General features: G+C 47.6%; 1 protein-coding gene across 7 annotated transcripts in view; it reads left to right on the plus strand.

Annotated features, from left to right (window-relative positions):
• LOC147640521 (mechanosensitive ion channel protein 2, chloroplastic-like) overlaps positions 1-18,693 on the plus strand; it is a 100,752-nt gene that overhangs the window by 61,326 nt on the left and 20,733 nt on the right. For all 7 annotated transcript variants that reach the window (XM_086781588.1, XM_086781604.1, XM_086781597.1 and 4 more), the window contains 3 exons: positions 12,152-12,262; positions 12,428-12,595; positions 12,671-12,784. In XM_086781588.1, the coding sequence (XP_086637714.1) occupies positions 12,152-12,262; positions 12,428-12,595; positions 12,671-12,784 (393 nt within the window). The remainder of the gene's footprint in view (positions 1-12,151; positions 12,263-12,427; positions 12,596-12,670; positions 12,785-18,693) is intronic.

Below are 18,693 nucleotides of genomic sequence, written 5' to 3' on the forward strand. Positions count from 1 at the left end.
TTTAGGAACGTAGATTTCACATCCATTTGATACACCGGCCACTGCTGAGAAGAGGCAAGGGCAAGAACTGTCTGAATCGTGGTCATCCTAGCTATCAGTGCAAAAGTGTCCTCATAGTTGTTGCTAGGCCGCTGAGCATAGCCCTTAGCCACAAGTCTGGCCTCGTGCTTGTCCATGGACCCATCGGACATATACTTGGTCTTGTAGACCCACTTGACCACGAATGGCTGATCGTTTTGACGGCCTTGGAACCAACTCCCAAGTTTTATTCTTCTCTATGGCTTCAAGGTCCACTTGCATGGCTTTCCTCCAAGTCTCTTGGGAAAGAGTTTCCTTAACTGAAGTAGGCTCTTTGTCCCGAACGATACAAGACATCAATGCATAGTTTACCTGTAAAAGCTTCTCTGATTTACCTTTATCACGAACTGTATGCGATCTTCGAGGGCCATCCTCCGTGGTCCACTTGGAGGGATACTCTATAACATTTGACTCCCGAATGGTGTCCAACAATCACTTTGGTACTCGAACAGAACACGGAGCATCCTCCTACTGCTGTGGCTCATCTCCAACCTCGGGCTCAACCTCTACAACTGATTGAGGTTGGCTAGCTAGAACAATAGCCTGGGAATCATCCTCAAACTCATCTAGTTCTCCAAGAAGTGGTGGCTCCTCAACAGTGGAAGCTGGAACATGATCATCAAAGACAACATCTCTGCTGACAACAACCTCATTCCGCTTTGGGTCATATAACTTGTAGCCTTTGGAAAGAGAGTTATATCCCACAAAAACAAGCTTCCGGGACTTTGAGTCAAGCTTCCCCCTCTGCCTCTTTGCTATGTGAATATAGGCATCACTCCCAAAAACACGGAAATGGGAGACATTTGGTTTCTTGCCAAAATAAGCCTTTAATGGAGTCATCTGTTAGCAGCCATCTCCTGTCTGTATATTTACACTAGGGCCTCTGTTGTGGGTGTGCCCGCCCGATTTAGGTGTTTTCTCATTTTTCCCCACTTTCCATATTTTTCCCATTTCATTCTGGGTGTGGGAGGGCTGTCAGCTACCTTTGTGTGCTGGGGCTGACTGATGGATTCTCTCCTCACGACTGAGTGCTCTGCCCTGGCCGACTGGAGACATGCTGGCTGACTGCCTTTTCTCTGGCTGGCTGGCAGTAGCAAGTCGTGGGCTACTGTCGGCTGTACTTATGCTGTTGTCGGCTGTACTTATGCTGGCCAACCAGCCATAGTAGCAACAGAACGGGAACGGGAACGGAACGAAAGCCCCATCAGGGGAACGGGAACGGGCCACAAGGGGAACGAGAACGAGGGGGAACGGTAAGGGGGAACGAGAGAGAAAGAGAGAGGGAAAAGTAAGTAGCCTTGCTGCCTTGCCTTGGAAAGTAGGAGTCCAAGTCTAAAGAGACTCGAGAGAGGAGCCCAATCGTGCCTCAGAGCTGTCAAGTACGCACGCCGCACGGGCCTAGGAAGTATGCAGGCAGGCGACAATATGGTACGTCTTTCAAGGATATCCACAGGCGGCTCGCAACAACAGGTACACTTTTTCTCTTTTTTTTTTCTCTTGGCCAAACATAAAAAACGTTCCCCAAAGGGGGAACGGCAGTCAAACGTTCCATGAAACCGTTCCCCCACGTTCCCCCACGTTCCCCTGGCCGTTCCCATGCCAAATCGTTCCCCCATGCACGTTCCACCCGGTTTAGGCATCTCAGCCTCTTGGGGGAACGCGTTCCACCGTTCCCAAGGGGTGGAAACGGCGTTCCCCTGCTACTATGCAACCAGCAGCCTTGGGCCATATATAATGGTCCCTTGCCCCCCACACTGTATTCATTGTATTTGGGATTTTCTTGTGTATATAGCAGAGTTATACGCTTCTCTCTCTCTCTCTCTCTCTCTCTCTCTCTCTCTCTCTCTCTCTCTATTCTGACACATGAGGGGGTTACACTTCAGCGCGCTGCGGACCTGCGAGCCAGATGGAGACCAAGAGCACCAGGCTACCAGACTACATCAGAGGGAGATCACAGAGATACGGGCTCGACATTAGCACCATATCCAGGAGCGGCTAGCTCACTTGCACTCACACCCGGAGATCATGCTCCGAGGTATTTTTGCCTCGCCATCGCCTATGTATCACATATTACACCCCCATTATGGTACTGGTTGGAGCTAGTCAGATCTGCATTGCATTCTTGTATACCCTGCGCATATATCCATCACACCCCCCCACTAGCTCAGTACTTTCATAGTTTATTTCATGTTCATTTTGTCCTTTTTTTTCTGGACATCCAAAAGACATTGACAGTTGTACATTGATTTGTCTCATAGGTCGAGTTCGGCCTCTAGTAGACGTTAATACAGCTTTCTTTCTTCTTTCTTTCTTTCTCTCTCAGTTCTGCGTTTTTCTGCTGTGCACTTGCTCTTGGAGTTTTCAGATCTTGTCATCATTTCCGCTGCATATTCTGACATGGTATCAGAGCTCTAGGCTCTTGGAAGATCTTGGGAACTGTGTGAGCAAGAGGGGGGCTGTTTGTAGTGCTGATTGGAGGACTGTTTTGGGCTGTACGGGAAGAGGAGAAGCAAGCGAAAGGTGGGCAATGTTGCTGGACAGCCACTTGCAGGTTTAGTTCTTCATTTTTTCCCAGCCACCCTCCCTTTTTAGTTACACCCCCGCAATGGCAGATTTACTTGAGATGGCAGAGAAGCACGTGAAGATCTCGACACTCCCCACGTTCTGGGTGGACCGTCTATTGGACGGAAACAACTACGGCATATGGAAGGTAATGATGGAATCTGTTTTGGAGTCTTATGACTTGGTTGATTTCATTGTTGTTGGGGTTCCACGACCGGAGTTAGAGGAAGGGGAGTACCCTCTATTCGGAAGGAATGGGAGGCACAGGCACAGTTATGGGATCGTGTCAATGCCAGAGTTTGTTCTTTCATCTTTCTCAATTGCACACCACATGTAATTAATCATGTAAAGCATATGACGCTGGCCAGAGGTATTTGGTAGCATTTGGCTTCTCTCTACAACAGGGTATCACCCATGAAGAGAATCTCCTTGGAAGTTCAGATACGGGTGATGAATCGTGCAAAGTCGTCGACGATGTGGGAGCACATCAACAAGCTGTAGGCACTTCAGCAGGAAGTTCTCCAGGCAGGGAAAGAGATATCGTCAGAGGATATGGCCATAACGTTGCTGTCACATTTGCCCTCTTAGTACTCAGCCTTTTACTCTTCGTTGATTACCAGTGGTAGGCTCAGCACCATCACATGGGAGGAGCTTATGCCCATGGTCTTGGACCAGGAAGAGCGATTCACGAACCCTCCACAGGGTGGAGGTTTTGAGGCGTTAACTGGCCAATGATTGAAAGGCCGTAATAACAACAAAAACAAGGGCAAAGGAAAGGCTTCATCGGAGAAGTCTTCTGAGAAGAAGCCTGATTCAGACCGAGAGAAACTGAAGGCCGAGAGGACCTGTAATGATTGTGGCGAGAAAGGCCACTATTGGAGGAAGTGTCCTAAGCGGACCGGAAAGAGTGCTGATTCTTCAGCTTCAACTGCAAAGACTCCAACCTTTGTGCACTTGAAGATGTTGGACACGGATGCTTCATCTTCTTCGAGCGAGGAGGCAGTTGGCTTCACCGTAAAGAATACTCGGGAATGGATTCTTGATAGTGGTGCTTCCATGCACACGACTCCTTCCCATGACTTCTTTCTATATCTGAAACGACAGTCAGGTTGCATTTTTATTGGCGACAATTCCACCATATCGATACACAGTGAGGGCCGGATGGAGATCATTCCCGATGGCAGAGGGGGTAAGCATTCCTCTCGTGTTCTTTACGTCCCCGCACTTGGTTTTCATCTGTTGTCAGTGCATGAGGTGTGCAAGACTAGCTTCCGGGTGGAGTTTGAGGAGCATTCTGTTGCTCTGTGGGACCGCGAGACTGGCCAGGTTGTTTGGGAAGGCGGCGTGGAGAATGTATACAAACTCTCCGCACTCTCCTCTTTGATAGGTTCTCAGGTCGGTGACTTGTGGCACTTTCGGTTTGGCCACTTGAATGTGGATGCGCTGATGCGAGCTTTCTGAGACCAGATGGTGGTTGGCTTGCTAGATGTTGGCAGCAGGCAAGGACGCTGCAGTTCTTGCATTCGTGGTAAGCAGCACATGGAATCTTTTCCGAAGCAGGCTTCCAGGCGGGCTTCGAAACCTTTGGAGTTGGTACACACTGACTTGTGTGGACCTATGCAGACAGCATCCTTGGGAGGTTCTTTGTACTTCATGCTGCTTGTTGATGATTGTTTCAGATTTACATGGGTTTATTTCCTTTCACAAAAGGACCAAGCTTTTGCTTGGTTCAAGGAGTGGCATGTAATGGTGGAGAAAGAGTCTAGTTTGCAGGTGAAGACTCTTCGGGCTGACAAAGGAGGTGAATTTTCTTCTAATGCTTTCGTGAGATTTTGTGCGGAACATGGCATGAAGCGGGAGCTGGCCAATACAGGTTCGCTGTTAGAGAATGGAGTAGTTGAACGTAAGAACATGACTGTTGTCATGGCCCTGTGAAAATGGAACAGCACAAGTGTGGGCATGGTGGTTGCTGAGTCAGAATATTGAATGATTCACATGGGGGGTGCCCGGACAGAGTTAAAGATGTGTGGACATCCCTAGGTGTGAAGGGGGGAACTAGAACATTAAACTTTTAATGTTTATTAAAGTTGCCCCTAGGCCTTAGTGGCCCCTAGGGACTTTTAAAGTTTGGGGGTCCTAGGATTATTATGGGGGGGAGGCCACTCCACTTTTGGAGTGTGTGCTTCTCTCTCCTCCCCCTCTCTCTAGCTTTTGGGAAAAAGAGTCGTGGAGCACTCTGGTGGGTTCTCATGCGTGGAAAAGCTGAAGAGAAGGGGTCGACTGCTGATTAAGGGTTGCTGCTGTTGACTTCTGTGTGCTGGAGCAGGCCGTACAGCAGTCGTACAGGTCTGTACGACAGCAAGTACTGCTGTGGACAAGGCAGCGCTGAGCTGTGGGACTGAGACAGGCTGCAACAGGCGGCTGCAGCTGTTGAATTCAGGCTGTACAGGCTGTACGAGTGCAGGTACAGTTCTGTACTTCTGCAGGTACACTGTACGGCCAGATCTGGTGCAAGTACAGGTGCTGGGCAACACTGTTGCAGGCGGCGCAGGCGACCAGCAGCAAATCAGCAGGCGGCTACTACTGGCTGCGCAGGTACAGGTGTGTACAAGTGCTGGCTGCAGGCAAGGATAGCTTCTGGCACGTATCCCGAGGTAGTACAGACGGGTACGGGGCTGTTTTTCAGATCTGTACAGTCAAGACAGCATAGAAGTGAACACAAGGAGGAGGGTACAGACAAGTACGTGCATGCGTGTGAAGCAGGGTTGTGGAAACAAGTGCCTGCAAGTACAGATTGGTACCGTTGCTTCCTCCAGTGCTGATTCACGAGCTGATTTTGGTAAGCTCCTCATCTGTTCATCTATCTCTCTTTCTACTGCTTGATGTCTGTTGTTGCAGATATGAGCTATCTGGCCCCTTGTGAGAGGAGGGGTATGGCAGATTGACAAGGGTTGAGATAGAGTTTGGACAGTACATGTATGTATGAGCTGAGATGTTGAATCATGCACTTGAGTTATGCCAGATGTATGCTCATGGCTGCCCTGCTTAGTGGTCTTGGCTGATCAGAGGGAGGCACAGTGTGTTATTTTGAGACACAGATCTGTGTGCATAGATCCTCTGTGCTAAGAGGTATTGTGGGCCGTCAGATTGGACATACAGGTGTAATCTCTTGGCTGATTTTTGGTTGTACTCAGCCATTCATATTTTTTTTGGAATTGAATAAAGAAATACCGCAAGGGGCGCCAAGCTTTGGGGCCAACAGGTGTCGCTTTGTTTTCAGATTTGGGCACTCTAGCTCCAATCTGTTTTGTTTTCACATCTAGACTACAAGTGGATGGGTGACTGCTAGTCTACCGCACTCTGGTTTCTATTAGAGGCCGGTTTCAAGGTTCCGTCGTCGGGACCAATCATCAACTTTCTGAAGGGGGTGAGCTCGTGGTTGCTTTGAAAAAAAGCCATCGCTGAAAATTCAGCAAACATGTCTGATACAGAGGATGAGTACTTCTATCATGAAGAAGAAGAGCAAGAGACTTCTCCTGAGAGAGATGTATCTGAGGATATTTTTGCAGGAGAACAGGCTGCAGATGTTGAGCCTTATGAGGATGTAACAGGCGATACATACGGCACTTTGCTGAAATTGCTTCGCCTCTTCATGCTTTGACGAAGAAGGCAACTCCGTTTAGATGGGCTGATCGGGAAATTATAGCATTCAAAAAGCTCAAAGAAAAGCTTACTTCGGACCCAATATTGGTATTACCGGACCTCCGAAAGGCTTTTGTTGTCCAGTGTGATGCATGTGGAAGTAGCATTGGTGCAGTTCTCATGCAAGAGGGACATGTCATAGCTATGAGAGTAGAGTTTTGCAAGATGCTGAGAAGCATTTACAGGTTTATGAGAAAGAGATGTTGGCTGTAATTCACGCTCTTTCTACATGGAAACACTACTTGCTTGGGGCTGATTTTACTGTGCAGACAGATCATCAAACCTTGCGTTACTTCCTCACGCAGACTAAGCTTTCAGAGAAGCATATGCGTTGGGCAAACTTTTTGTCAATGTTTCACTTCCAGATTGTGCATGTGGAAGGCAAAAAGAATGTAGTGGCAGATGCTTTGTCACGCAAGCCACAGGTCTCTGCAGTTTCACTTGCTTATCATCATGAGCTTGATGAAATGAAAGAGCAGTATGCCCATGATGAGGACTTTGAAAGGTTGTATGATCAGATGTCTGAGGGTCAGCGGCATGAGCACTATACTCTCAGAGATGGGTTTTTATTGATGCATGGCAGACTGTGTGTTACCAGGCCATTGCGACTCAAGGTTATGATTGAAAGTCATGCTCCACCGTATGCAGGTCATAGAGGTATTGACGCCACGGTTAAAGCAGTGGAGACTTTCTTTTATTGGCCAACCTTGAGAAGAGATGTTGATGCCTTTGTGAGGCAATGCATCGTATGTCAAAAGGTAAAGTTTGACCGTCAGAAGACACCAGGGTTATTACAGCCTTTACCTATTCCGGATAGACCTTGGGAGAGCATTGCCATGGATTTTGTATTTGATCTTCCACGGACACAAACGGGAAATGATGGCATCTGGACTATCATATGCAGGTTCAGTAAGCAGGCTCATTTCATTCCCGTGCGTAAGACAATCAAAGTGGATCATATGGTGAAGTTGTTCATGGCGAACATCTTCAAGTATCATGGTTTGCCCACGTCTATCATTAGTGACCGTGATCCACGGATGACGAGTTTGTTCTGGAGAGGATTGTTTGACAACATGGGTACAACTCTCAAGTTTTCATCGTCATTTCATCCACAGACAGATGGTCAGTCAGAAGAGGCTAACTCTACAGTGTTGGATCTTCTCAAGTGTTATGTGTCAGAGCACAAGCAACAATGGGAAAAGTATCTTCCTTTGGTGGAGTTTGCATATAACAACATTGTACATACCTCGACAGGCAAGGCGTCTTTTGAGATTGTGGCAGGAGGGAAGAAGGTACCACCCATTTTGCATACAAAGGATAAGATCTTTGAGGCTGATCAGTACGTGGAGAGTCTGGATGAAGCTTATCGGAGAGTTAAGTTGGCACTCCAGAAAACTCAGTAGAAGCAAAAGAAAGCCGCAGACCGTCACAGACGTGATTTACAGTTTGCATTGGGTGATTGGGTTCTTTTGCGCTTTGAAAAGGCTAGACTCAAGAAGATGAAGGGTAAAGAGCCGTTATTATGGGCCTTTTCAGGTATTGGAAAAGATTGGTGAGGTAACCTATCGTTTGAAGTTACAAGATCACTGGAGGATTCACAATGCTTTTCACGTGAGTCTTCTTAGACCTTTCCGTGGGGATGTGCCTGAGGATGTATCAGATGAGGCTCAGCCGGAAGTTAAGGAACTTGATGAGGTTCTGATTCCAGAGCAGATACTGGCACATAAAGAAAGGAAGGTACGAGGTAAAGTTTCCCGTCGCTATCTTGTGAAGTTCAAGAACTATTCACCGATGGATGCGAAGTGGATGGAGGCAGGTGACTTAACAGATTCACCTCAGGTTTTGCAGCTTTATCTCGATGCCTTTGAGTTAGAGCCGACTCTTATTGTGGCTCATTCAGGTTCAGCAGAGCATGGGTCTGGAGCATTACCTGATGCTCAAGAGAGGGGTAGCACCTCCACTCCCTTGATACAGACAGGCTTAGATGACATCTAGAGGTTGCTTGGTGCAGATTTTATCTCACCCGAAGGTACTGAGGCTGACAGTACATCTGTTTATGGGACTTCTATGATATATGTGTACTAGTCACATGGAATTTTGTGGATATGTATGGTTCACAGTGGTATACAACTTGGACTATTTTTATGCCATTGGTTTGCAGTGAATGTTGATACATGTGTATGGCTTAGAGAGATTGGGACGCTGATCTTGCCATATTCTATATTTCACTTTGAATATTTTGCTGCATCACCAGAATGCAATCGAGGACTCTTGCCATTTTTCAAGAGGGGGGTATGTCATGGCCCTGTGAAAATGGAACAGCACGTGTGGGCATGGTGGTTGCTGAGTCAGAATATTGAATGATTCACATGGGGGGTGCCCGGACAGAGTTAAAGATGTGTGGACATCCCTAGGTGTGAAGGGGGGAACTAGAACATTAAACTTTTAATGTTTATTAAAGTTGCCCCTAGGCCTTAGTGGCCCCTAGGGACTTTTAAAGTTTGGGGGTCCTAGGATTATTATGGGGGGGAGGCCACTCCACTTTTGGAGTGTGTGCTTCTCTCTCCTCCCCCTCTCTCTAGCTTTTGGGAAAAAGAGCGTGGAGCACTCTGGTGGGTTCTCATGCGTGGAAAAGCTGAAGAGAAGGGGTCGACTGCTGATTAAGGGTTGCTGCTGCTGACTTCTGTGTGCTGGAGCAGGCCGTACAGCAGCCGTACAGGTCTGTACGGCTGCAAGTACTGCTGTGGACAAGGCAGCGCTGAGCTGTGGGACTGAGACAGGCTGCAACAGGCGGCTGCAGCTGTTGAATTCAGGCTGTATAGGCTGTACGAGTGCAGGTACAGTTCTGTACTTCTGCAGGTACACTGTACGGCCAGATCTGGTGCAAGTACAGGTGCTGGGCAACACTGTTGCAGGCGGCGCAGGCGACCAGCAGCAAATCAGCAGGCGGCTACTACTGGCTGCGCAGGTACAGGTGTGTACAAGTGCTGGCTGCAGGCAAGGATAGCTTCTGGCACGTATCCCGAGGTAGTACAGACGGGTACGGGGCTGTTTTTCAGATCTGTACAGTCAAGACAGCATAGAAGTGAACACAAGGAGGAGGGTACAGACAAGTACGCGCATGCGTGTGAAGCAGGGTTGTGGAAACAAGTGCCTGCAAGTACAGATTGGTACCGTTGCTTCCTCCAGTGCTGATTCACGAGCTGATTTTGGTAAGCTCCTCATCTGTTCATCTATCTCTCTTTCTACTGCTTGATGTCTGTTGTTGCAGATATGAGCTATCTGGCCCCTTGTGAGAGGAGGGGTATGGCAGATTGACAAGGGTTGAGACAGAGTTTGGACAGTACATGTATGTATGAGCTGAGATGTTGAATCATGCACTTGAGTTATTCCAGATGTATGCTCATGGCTGCCCTGCTTAGTGGTCTTGGCTGATCAGAGGGAGGCACAGTGTGTTATTTTGAGACACAGATCTGTGTGCATAGATCCTCTGTGCTAAGAGGTATTGTGGGCCGTCAGATTGGACATACAGGTGTAATCTCTTGGCTGATTTTTGGTTGTACTCAGCCATTCATATTTTTTTTGGAATTGAATAAAGAAATACCGCAAGGGGCGCCAAGCTTTGGGGCCAACAGGTGTCGCTTTGTTTTCAGATTTGGGCACTCTAGCTCCAATCTGTTTTGTTTTCACATCTAGACTACAAGTGGACGGGTGACTGCTAGTCTACCGCACTCTGGTTTCTATCAGAGGCCGGTTTCAACTGTGGTGGAGATGGCGAGGACGATGCTGGAGCATCGTGATCTTCCTCGTCCACTTTGGGGAGAGGCTATGGCTACGGTTGTCCATATCCTCAACCGGTCTCCGACGACTTCAGTACCGAACATGACTCCCTTTGAGGCATATTTTGGTAGGAAACCTGATGTCTCCCATTTTCGTATGTTTGGGAGCGATGCATATGTTCACATTCCGAAGAAGCAGAGGGGGAAGCTCGACTCAAAGTCCCAAAAGCTTGTCTTTGTGGGATATAACTCTCTTTCCAAGGGATATAGGTTGTATGATCCAGAAAGGAACGAGGTTGTTGTCAGCAGGGATGTGGTTTTTGATGAGCATGTTCCGGTTTCCACTGTTGATGAGCTGCCACTTCTTGGAGACCCAGAGGATTCTGATTATTAATCCCCAGTCAATTGTTCCAGCTGGACAACCTCAGTCAGTTCAGGAGGTTGAGCCCGCAGCTGGAGATGAGTCCCCACAGCAACAGGAGGCTCCGCGTTCTGTTCGAGTACCCAGGTGGTTGTTGGACACCCTTCGGGAGGCAGTTGTCACGGAGCTTCCCTCCGAATGGACCACAGAGGACGGACCTCGAAGATCGCAGAGAGTCCGTGAAAAAAGTCATTTAGCGGAGCTTTTACAGGTAAACTATGCTTTGATGTCTCATATCATGCGGGACAAAGAGCCCACTTCCGTCAAGGAAGCCCTTGCACAGGATACTTGGAGGAACGCCATGCAGGTGGAACTGGATGCCATTGAGAAGAATAACACTTGGGAGTTGGTACCGAGGCCGTCGAAATGGTATGTCATTGGTGTCAAGTGGGTCTTTAAGACCAAGTATACGTCAGATGGGTTGGTGGACAAACACAAAGCTAGACTTGTGGCTAAGGGTTATGCTCAGCGGCCTGGCATCGACTATGAGGATACCTTTGCTTGACAGCGAGGATGGCCACTATTCGGACCGTTCTTGCCCTTGCTCCTTCTCAGCGGTGGCCCGTATATCAGATGCATGTTAAATTTGCGTTCCATAATGGTGACCTGTAGGAGGAGGTGTATGTTGAGCAGCCTCCAGGCTTTGAGGTTCCAGGATCACAGGGGATGGTTTACAGGTTACGGAAGGCCTTGTATGGTCTTAAATAGGCTCCCAGGGCTTGGAATCAGAAGATTGATTCCTTCTTTCTACGGGCTGGATTTCAGAGATCGGTTGCAGATCCCAACCTATATCTCTTTCGGGAATGTGGCATGGTCACACTGATCGTCCTTTATGTGGATGACCTCATTCTCACCGACGGTGATGTGGAGCACATTGCAGTGACGAAGGCTGCCTTGTCAAAGGAGTTAGAGATGACCGATTTAGGCTTACTCCATTTCTTCTTGGGATTGGAGATCTGGCAGACCCAGAGGGGGTTCTTTGTCTCTCAGCAGTGGTATGTTCATGAGTTGCTTGAGGCCTTTGGGATGGAGAACTGCAAGCCTATCACGTCGCCAATGGACCCGAACACGAAGCTTACAGTGAATGATCCTTGTGAGCCAGTTGATGCCTCTCTATACCGGAAGCTGGTTGGTTCATTGATCTGGTTGCTGAACACCAGATTGGACTTGAGCTTTCCTGTGGGGCTGTTGAGCCCATTCATGCAGACGCCGTTGAAGTCTCATTGGGACGCAGGATTGCGGATCTTGCGGTATCTGCAGGGGAGGAGAAGCAGGCCCCGTCTTTTTTTTTTTTGGGGGGCGGGGGTGGGGTTGTGCTGCTACGCAGGAAGCTCCTAGCTTTTCAATGGATTTTCCAAAGGTATTGCTTTAAACCAATTTGGTTAATTGCTAAGCTGTGAAACCGAGTTCTTCTCGCTAGTTGGAAGCCTTGTTAATTATTTGGGTCTTTGAAGTAAAAAACTCACAAATTTGTACCCGGCTAGGAATCTGGTACTGAGCTGCAAGTCATCAGTAACTACTTGGTGCCTTTGAGAAAATTAGTGTCTAAATCCAATACCATGCCCAGCTCTTTTTCAGAAAGCTAAAAGTGGTTAATTTCTGTGTACAGATATTTACCAATTTCCTTTCCAGTATAATGATTCATGCAACACGGCCTTTTATAATTAACGAGTGGATACAAACGAAGATCGAGGGCTATGAAGTCTCAGGTACTGTTGAGGTGAGGCCGTAGTTTCTCAGCTTTCTTTCAATGTACTGTTGACAGGTATAACACTGTTGCCTGCACATTGGTTGTGGCAACAATGCAGACTGGAGGGACCATTTTTTGAGTGGATTATTTCAACTGTTTTTTTTTTTGGTGGGGGGTTGGGTTGTTTGCTTTCAGCATGTTGGGTGGTGGTCTCCTACAATTGTCAGGGGAGACGATCGTGAGGCTGTTCATATACCAAATCACAAGTTTACTGTCAGTGTCGTTCGAAATTTAAGCCAGAAATCACATTGGCGAATCAAGACACACTTTGGCATAAGCCACTTAGATGTCAGCAAGATCACCGTAAGTTCTCATTGTCCGCTTTTAAGTAGCAACATTGGCCTTGGTGTTTAAAAAGTTTCCTGTGTTCATGTTCAGAGCATTGTAGCAGACATGCGTAAAGTTTTATCAAAGCATCCACAAGTTGAGCAAAGAAGACTGCACAGGAGAGTATTTTTCGACAACATAGATCCAGAAAATCAGGCGCTTATGGTATTTTTTCTTTCTGTTATTCCTCTCTATATGCTGAGATCATCACACTTTTCTAGATGTGGTTTGGTGAGATTTGAAGCACCTTGCTGCATCACTTGCTTTTGCGATGGCGGGGTTTTAATCTAACATGCACTGTCATGTAGCAGTCTGCAGTTGTTTTAACTACCAAGCCATCTTCACTTTCTGCTGAGCTCCTCTGCTTGAAATTTGAAGTTGCAAATCCAAATTCTGGTTGCCCTTCAACTACACGGGAATGTCAAATATATGACTTATTGGGTTGTTGCCGTCCTCCTTACTGTGCTGCCCTTCCACCCCTTATGTGTGGTTTCTTGCTCTCTATTCCTCTGTCCTGTGGGTTAAAGTAGGAGGCAAGCAGGTTCAGTTTTGTGAGTTTGATATAGGAATTTCCAAGTCGAGGTTGCATCAGTTTGGGCTCTCAGATTTTTACTTTGCATGGACAGCAGCAACAGCACAAACAAGAAGCTCTAAACATTCTTTTCATGCTGCTCTACATTAGGTGCATCTTATAGTCCTAGGTTTCGTTTTCAGCTTCTCCTCCAACAATGGCCAATCCCTTTGCTGAAGTGGGAGGGACAACCCCCAATGTGTGGGCTCTCACACTAGTCTTTCTTGCCCAAATGAGAGGTGGTTAATAGTCGAAGAATCCTGAGTCACACCTGTTGCGCTTTGGGGTAGTTCCCAAGGCAATGTCGCTGCGACTCCTGCGGGTTGCTACATCTCATGCACTGTACAGGACGACCACCAATGTCCAGCCACGTGCCAACTACTAAACTCCTGTGAGCTACCCGAGGAAAAGAGTGACCTTCCGAGGTCGGAAGTTGTCCCATAGTTGCTTCTAGTAGCCTCTGAGGAAGCTAGGTGAGATGTCCTTGTGAGGGCAAAAGGATGAAAGGACCAGATGAATGAGAGATCAGAGAAAAACAACACAGCATGAAATAGGTGAGTGAGTCTATATATAATGGTGAGTGAACATATGTACAAGAGCCTTGTGATGTGAGGTGACTTTGAGTAGCAGACCAGTGCAGAAGCAAAGAGGATGTCGGAGCTGAAGCACAGTTGGTAACGAAGGCTCGCGTTGATGTGAGGCAAAGGCACTTTGTGAGGTGGTCGGTGTCAAAGGCTTGCATCGGTGGATGCAGAGGCACTCCGAGGTGTGTTGGGTTTTACACGTCTGTATGCACCCACGGGAGTGCTAGTGATCAGTCTAGGACCACTGGGGCACTTTTTACTTCAGTTAGTGGAGGTTTTTTCCCCCAGTTCACTCTAGTTCAGTTTATTAGTTATTTGGTCCACCCGGCACACTTATGGCCGGCCCATGTGAACCCTTATCTTTTAGGGTCACCTTTATGTGGTGGGATTGTACCTCATTTTTAGTATAGAATCATAGGAGCTGCACGACTCACTCTCTCTCTCACTGTGTGTGTGTGTTTGCTCTACTGTGTGCTAACCCTAATCCTTTCCCGGACCTTCATTTGGTATCAGAGCCTGGAGAGTACCCGTCGTCAGTTGCTGCTGCAGCCCGCCATCAGAGAGAGCTGCCCGTACTGCTGCTGTGTCTGCCCGTACTGCCTGACAGCAGCCCGTACTGTTGCTACAGCTCTGCCTTTGACCAGAAGTCGCCGCCGCCAGCAACTCAGCAGACCAGGCCACCGCCTGTTGCTGTCTCCAGGCGCCGTACAGTCGCCGCCCTCCTGCATACTCTACGCTGCCCTCCTGCAGCTTTGCGCCGTACAACTGCTCCAGCTCCAGCTACTACAGCTCAGCTCGACGTTCAGCCAAGCCAGCTGTCTGTCATCAGCACCTGCATATGTACCTGTAAGTGAATCTTCAGTTTGGGTTTTCCTTCTGTAGATTGTCTCTGCAGGCATTGGCAGAACATTTGGGTGCAGGTATTTGCAAAGCAGTTGGGTGCAGCATTTTTTTGGGCATTTCCAGGGTTTACTTGCTGCAAGGTTGGTCAGTTGGTGCATTGAAAGCACATTCAAAGGACACAGCTTGCAGGCAATTTTTGGGGTTTTTGTTCTTTGCACACAGGTTGATACTCTTGTAGAGTATTTTTTTCTGCTTGGAAGTCTGCCAGCAGAGTTTGTACACATTTGGGCATTTGCAGGCATTTGTTCTGCATACAATGGCTGCTCCAGGGAATGATGTGTTCACTTTTGTGTCCAAAGAGGACAAGCTTGATGGGACAAACTATTCCTTGTGGAGTTTCATGCTGAAGAATGTGTTGGTCGCCAAGAATCTTTGGGATTATGTCAGTGGGGACGAGGCACGTCCAGTTCCTATTGCCCCAGAGACTCCTCCGCAGGGGGGTGCTCGTGGGAGAGGAGTACAGGTGCAGGTAGCCCCAGTTCAAAGGACAAACGCCCAAAAGGCTTGGGATTCGAGGGATGCACAGGCACTCTCATTGATTGCTTTGTCGGTCCAACGTTCCATTATTCCTCATATCCGGTCTGCGGGTACATCGAGGATAGCGTGGACGACATTGGAACATATGTATGCAGCCAGGAATGAGGCTCGTATATCCTTCTTAAAGAAGGAATTGGAGAATGTCAAGATGCATGAAGGAGAGGAAATGAGTTCACATGTGAACAAAATACAGGATTTGCGTGAGCAACTCATCAATGTAGATGAGATTATGTCAGATGCACAGATAGTCTCAAGGACTATGGATTCTTTGCCACCATCCTACCTCTCTTTTCATACTTCTCTTTCTCTTTCCATGCGACATGCCCGGGAACCGTTGACGTTCCAAGACTTGGTTGGGTTGTTGTTGCAGGAAGAGCAAACGAGGAAGAACTTGGGGGTGGATCAGGCAGCTGCCGATAAAGCTTATGCTGCTGATCATAAAGGCAAGGGCAAGTTTCAGCCCAAGTCAAAAAGTACAGGTGGTGGTGGCTCCTCACAGGACACTAAAGGGTCTGATGGACAGCCCAAGAAGAAGGGCAAGTGTCACTATTGCAAGAAGCCAGGCCATTATATCATAGATTGCAGGAAGAGGATTGCCAAAGAGAAGGAGAAGAAGGACAAGGAGTCAGGGATGTCTGCCACAGATGCCTCTCATTCCGTAGCATCCACTGAGACTGCTTCCTATGCAGTAGACAGGGATTATTGCTTCTATACTTGCAGTTATGCACCCTCTTTACATGCTCTCAGTATGACAGATCATGCTCGTACATGGTACTTTGACAGTGGTGCTTCAAAGCACATCACATCTCGCAGAGAGTTGTTTTGTAATGTAAGCCCTGCCCCTGTTGGCAAGTCAGTTCAGTGTGCCAACAATGCATCCTACCCAGTTCGTGGCATAGGAGAGATCCAGTTGACAGCCATTGATGGCTCCATTCTTCGCCTACAGGATGCCTTATTTGTGCCAGGCATCAAGAAGAACTTGCTCTCCATTTCTTCTATGGCACAGTGTGGCTTGCATGTCAGTTTTGATGACGATAGATGTATTGTCAGAAGCAAGGGGACGGAAGGTCTACTGCTTACTGGCACATTGAGCCATGGGTTGTATCAGCTTGATACATTTCAGCCTATAGATCAGTCCGCTTATGTACTCACTGATCGTACTCCATCTATGGTAGATGCGGAGTTGTGGCATGCACGCATGGGGCATGTCAATTATGGCAGCTTATTGTTGCTTCAGAGACATTCTATGGTCAGAGATTTACCTCTATTGGAGAAACCATTGGATCACATATGCGAGGGATGTATTTTGGGCAAAATGCATCGCTTCTCTTTTCCCCGTGATCAAGCTTTGAGGGCAACACAGAAATTGCAGCTCATACACAGTGACTTGTGTGGTCCGATGCAGACCAAATCATTGGGTGGCTACTTCTACTTTGCCACATTCATTGATGATTTCACTCGGATGTGTTGGGTGTACCCTTTGACTAGAAAGTCAGAGGTCTATGATGCATTTCTGGTTTTTGTTGCACTTACAGAGACTGACTCTAGTTGTAGAGTCAAGACCCTACGGTCAGACAGAGGGGGGGAGTACATGTCTTCCCGGCTGAATTCTTACCTCGTTGGAAAAGGTATTCAGCATCAGTACACTACAAGGTACACCCCTCAGCAGAATGGGGTAGCGGAAAGAAAGAACAGGTCACTTATGGAGATGGCCCGTTGCATGCTTAAGGGCAAGAAGCTACCACATGTGTTTTGGATGGAGGCCATCATGTGTGCTTGTCATGTATTGAACAGATGCCCTACCAAGGCACTGAAGACATTGACACCTTTTGAGGCTTGGTATGATCGCAAGCCTACAGTGTCACATTTCCGTACTTTTGGGTGTGTTGCATATGCCCACGTACCGCAAGAGTTGCGAAGGAAACTAGATGACAAGGCCACTAAATGCTTGTTTGTGGGGTACAGCCGTGAAAGCAAAGGTTACCGGTTGTACGACCCCTCCTCCAAGAAGTTGTTTGTCAGCAGGGATGTGATTTTTGATGAAAAATCAGAATTATCCATTGCTGATTTTGATGCTTTTCAGGCTACAAATGATGTCTTTGAAAACCTACTGCCTATGGATTTCTATTCCACAGATGGGCAACAAGTACATGATGCTGAAATTCAGCCGGTTGGTCCACCTATGCATGCTGAAAATCAGCCAAGAGCTGAACCGAATATTCAGCACATGGTACCTCAAGAACCCGTTGCAACACAGGGGGCAAGGCCGATACCGAGATGGTATCTTCGTACCTTGCAGGACAGCCATCTTGAGGCACCTCTTGTTGGCCGCACTCGTAGAGAGACAAGGTCATTTGAGCATGCAGATGTTATTGACATTGACATGGTTATGGCAGCCAGTTTACAGGATGATGATGAGCCTGATAGTTATGAGGATGCATGTGAAAATGTGCATTGGAAAACAGCCATGCAGGCTGAGTTTGATTCTATTGAAAAGAATCACACATGGGATTTAGTTGATTTGCCCAAAGGCAAAAGAGCAATTGGTACCAAATGGGTCTTCAAGATCAAGAGACACGCAGATGGCTCTATTGACAGGTACAAAGCCCGTCTCGTAGCTAAGGGCTATGCTCAGAAAAAGGGCATTGATTATGAGGAGACTTTTGCTCCTACATCCCGTATGACAACACTTCGTTGTGTAACCGCATTGGGTGCACATCATGGTTGGGTTGTTCACCAACTCGACATCAAGACTGCATTCTTGCATGGGGACCTCGAGGAGGAAGTTTATGTACAGCAACCCCATGGTTTTGCAGCACATGGTCATGAAGGCAAAGTATGCAGGTTGAAAAAGGCCTTGTATGGTTTGAAACAAGCTCCTCGAGCTTGGTATGCAAAGATAGATGCCTTCCTACTTGACCAGGGCTTTGTGAATAGTCCATCCGAAGCCACTTTGTATGTTAAAAAAACATTGACATATCTGCTGATCATCAGTCTATATGTGGATGATCTCTTGCTTATGGGATCACATGACGATGAAATTGCAGCTTTCAAGAGGGTATTGCAACAGACATTTGACATGTCTGATTTGGGGCCTTTACATTACTATTTGGGCATCCAGTTTGTGCAGAATGATAGGGGTATTGGTATGATGCAATCTCAGTATGTGGATACACTTCTGAGAAAGTTTAAATTTCAGGATTGCAAGCCCATGAGCACTCCTATGGAAACGGGGCTGAAACTGTCCATCCATGATGACAGTGATTCTTTTGATGTTACCACCTATGCACAGGCTGTGGGCTGCCTCATATACTTGTGTAATACGAGGCCAGATATTCAGTTTGCAGTCTCTCAGCTCAGCAGATTCATGCACAGCCCACATATGTCACATTGGCAGGCTGTCAAGCGTGTATTCCGTTACTTGCAGGGCACCAAGACCTTTGGCCTATGGTATGCCACAGGGGGGTCTATGCCTCTAC

This window comes from Cibotium barometz, chromosome 3 (assembly GCF_041138505.1).
Source record: "Cibotium barometz isolate CiBa-2024 chromosome 3, ASM4113850v1, whole genome shotgun sequence".
NCBI lineage: Eukaryota > Viridiplantae > Streptophyta > Polypodiopsida > Cyatheales > Cibotiaceae > Cibotium > Cibotium barometz.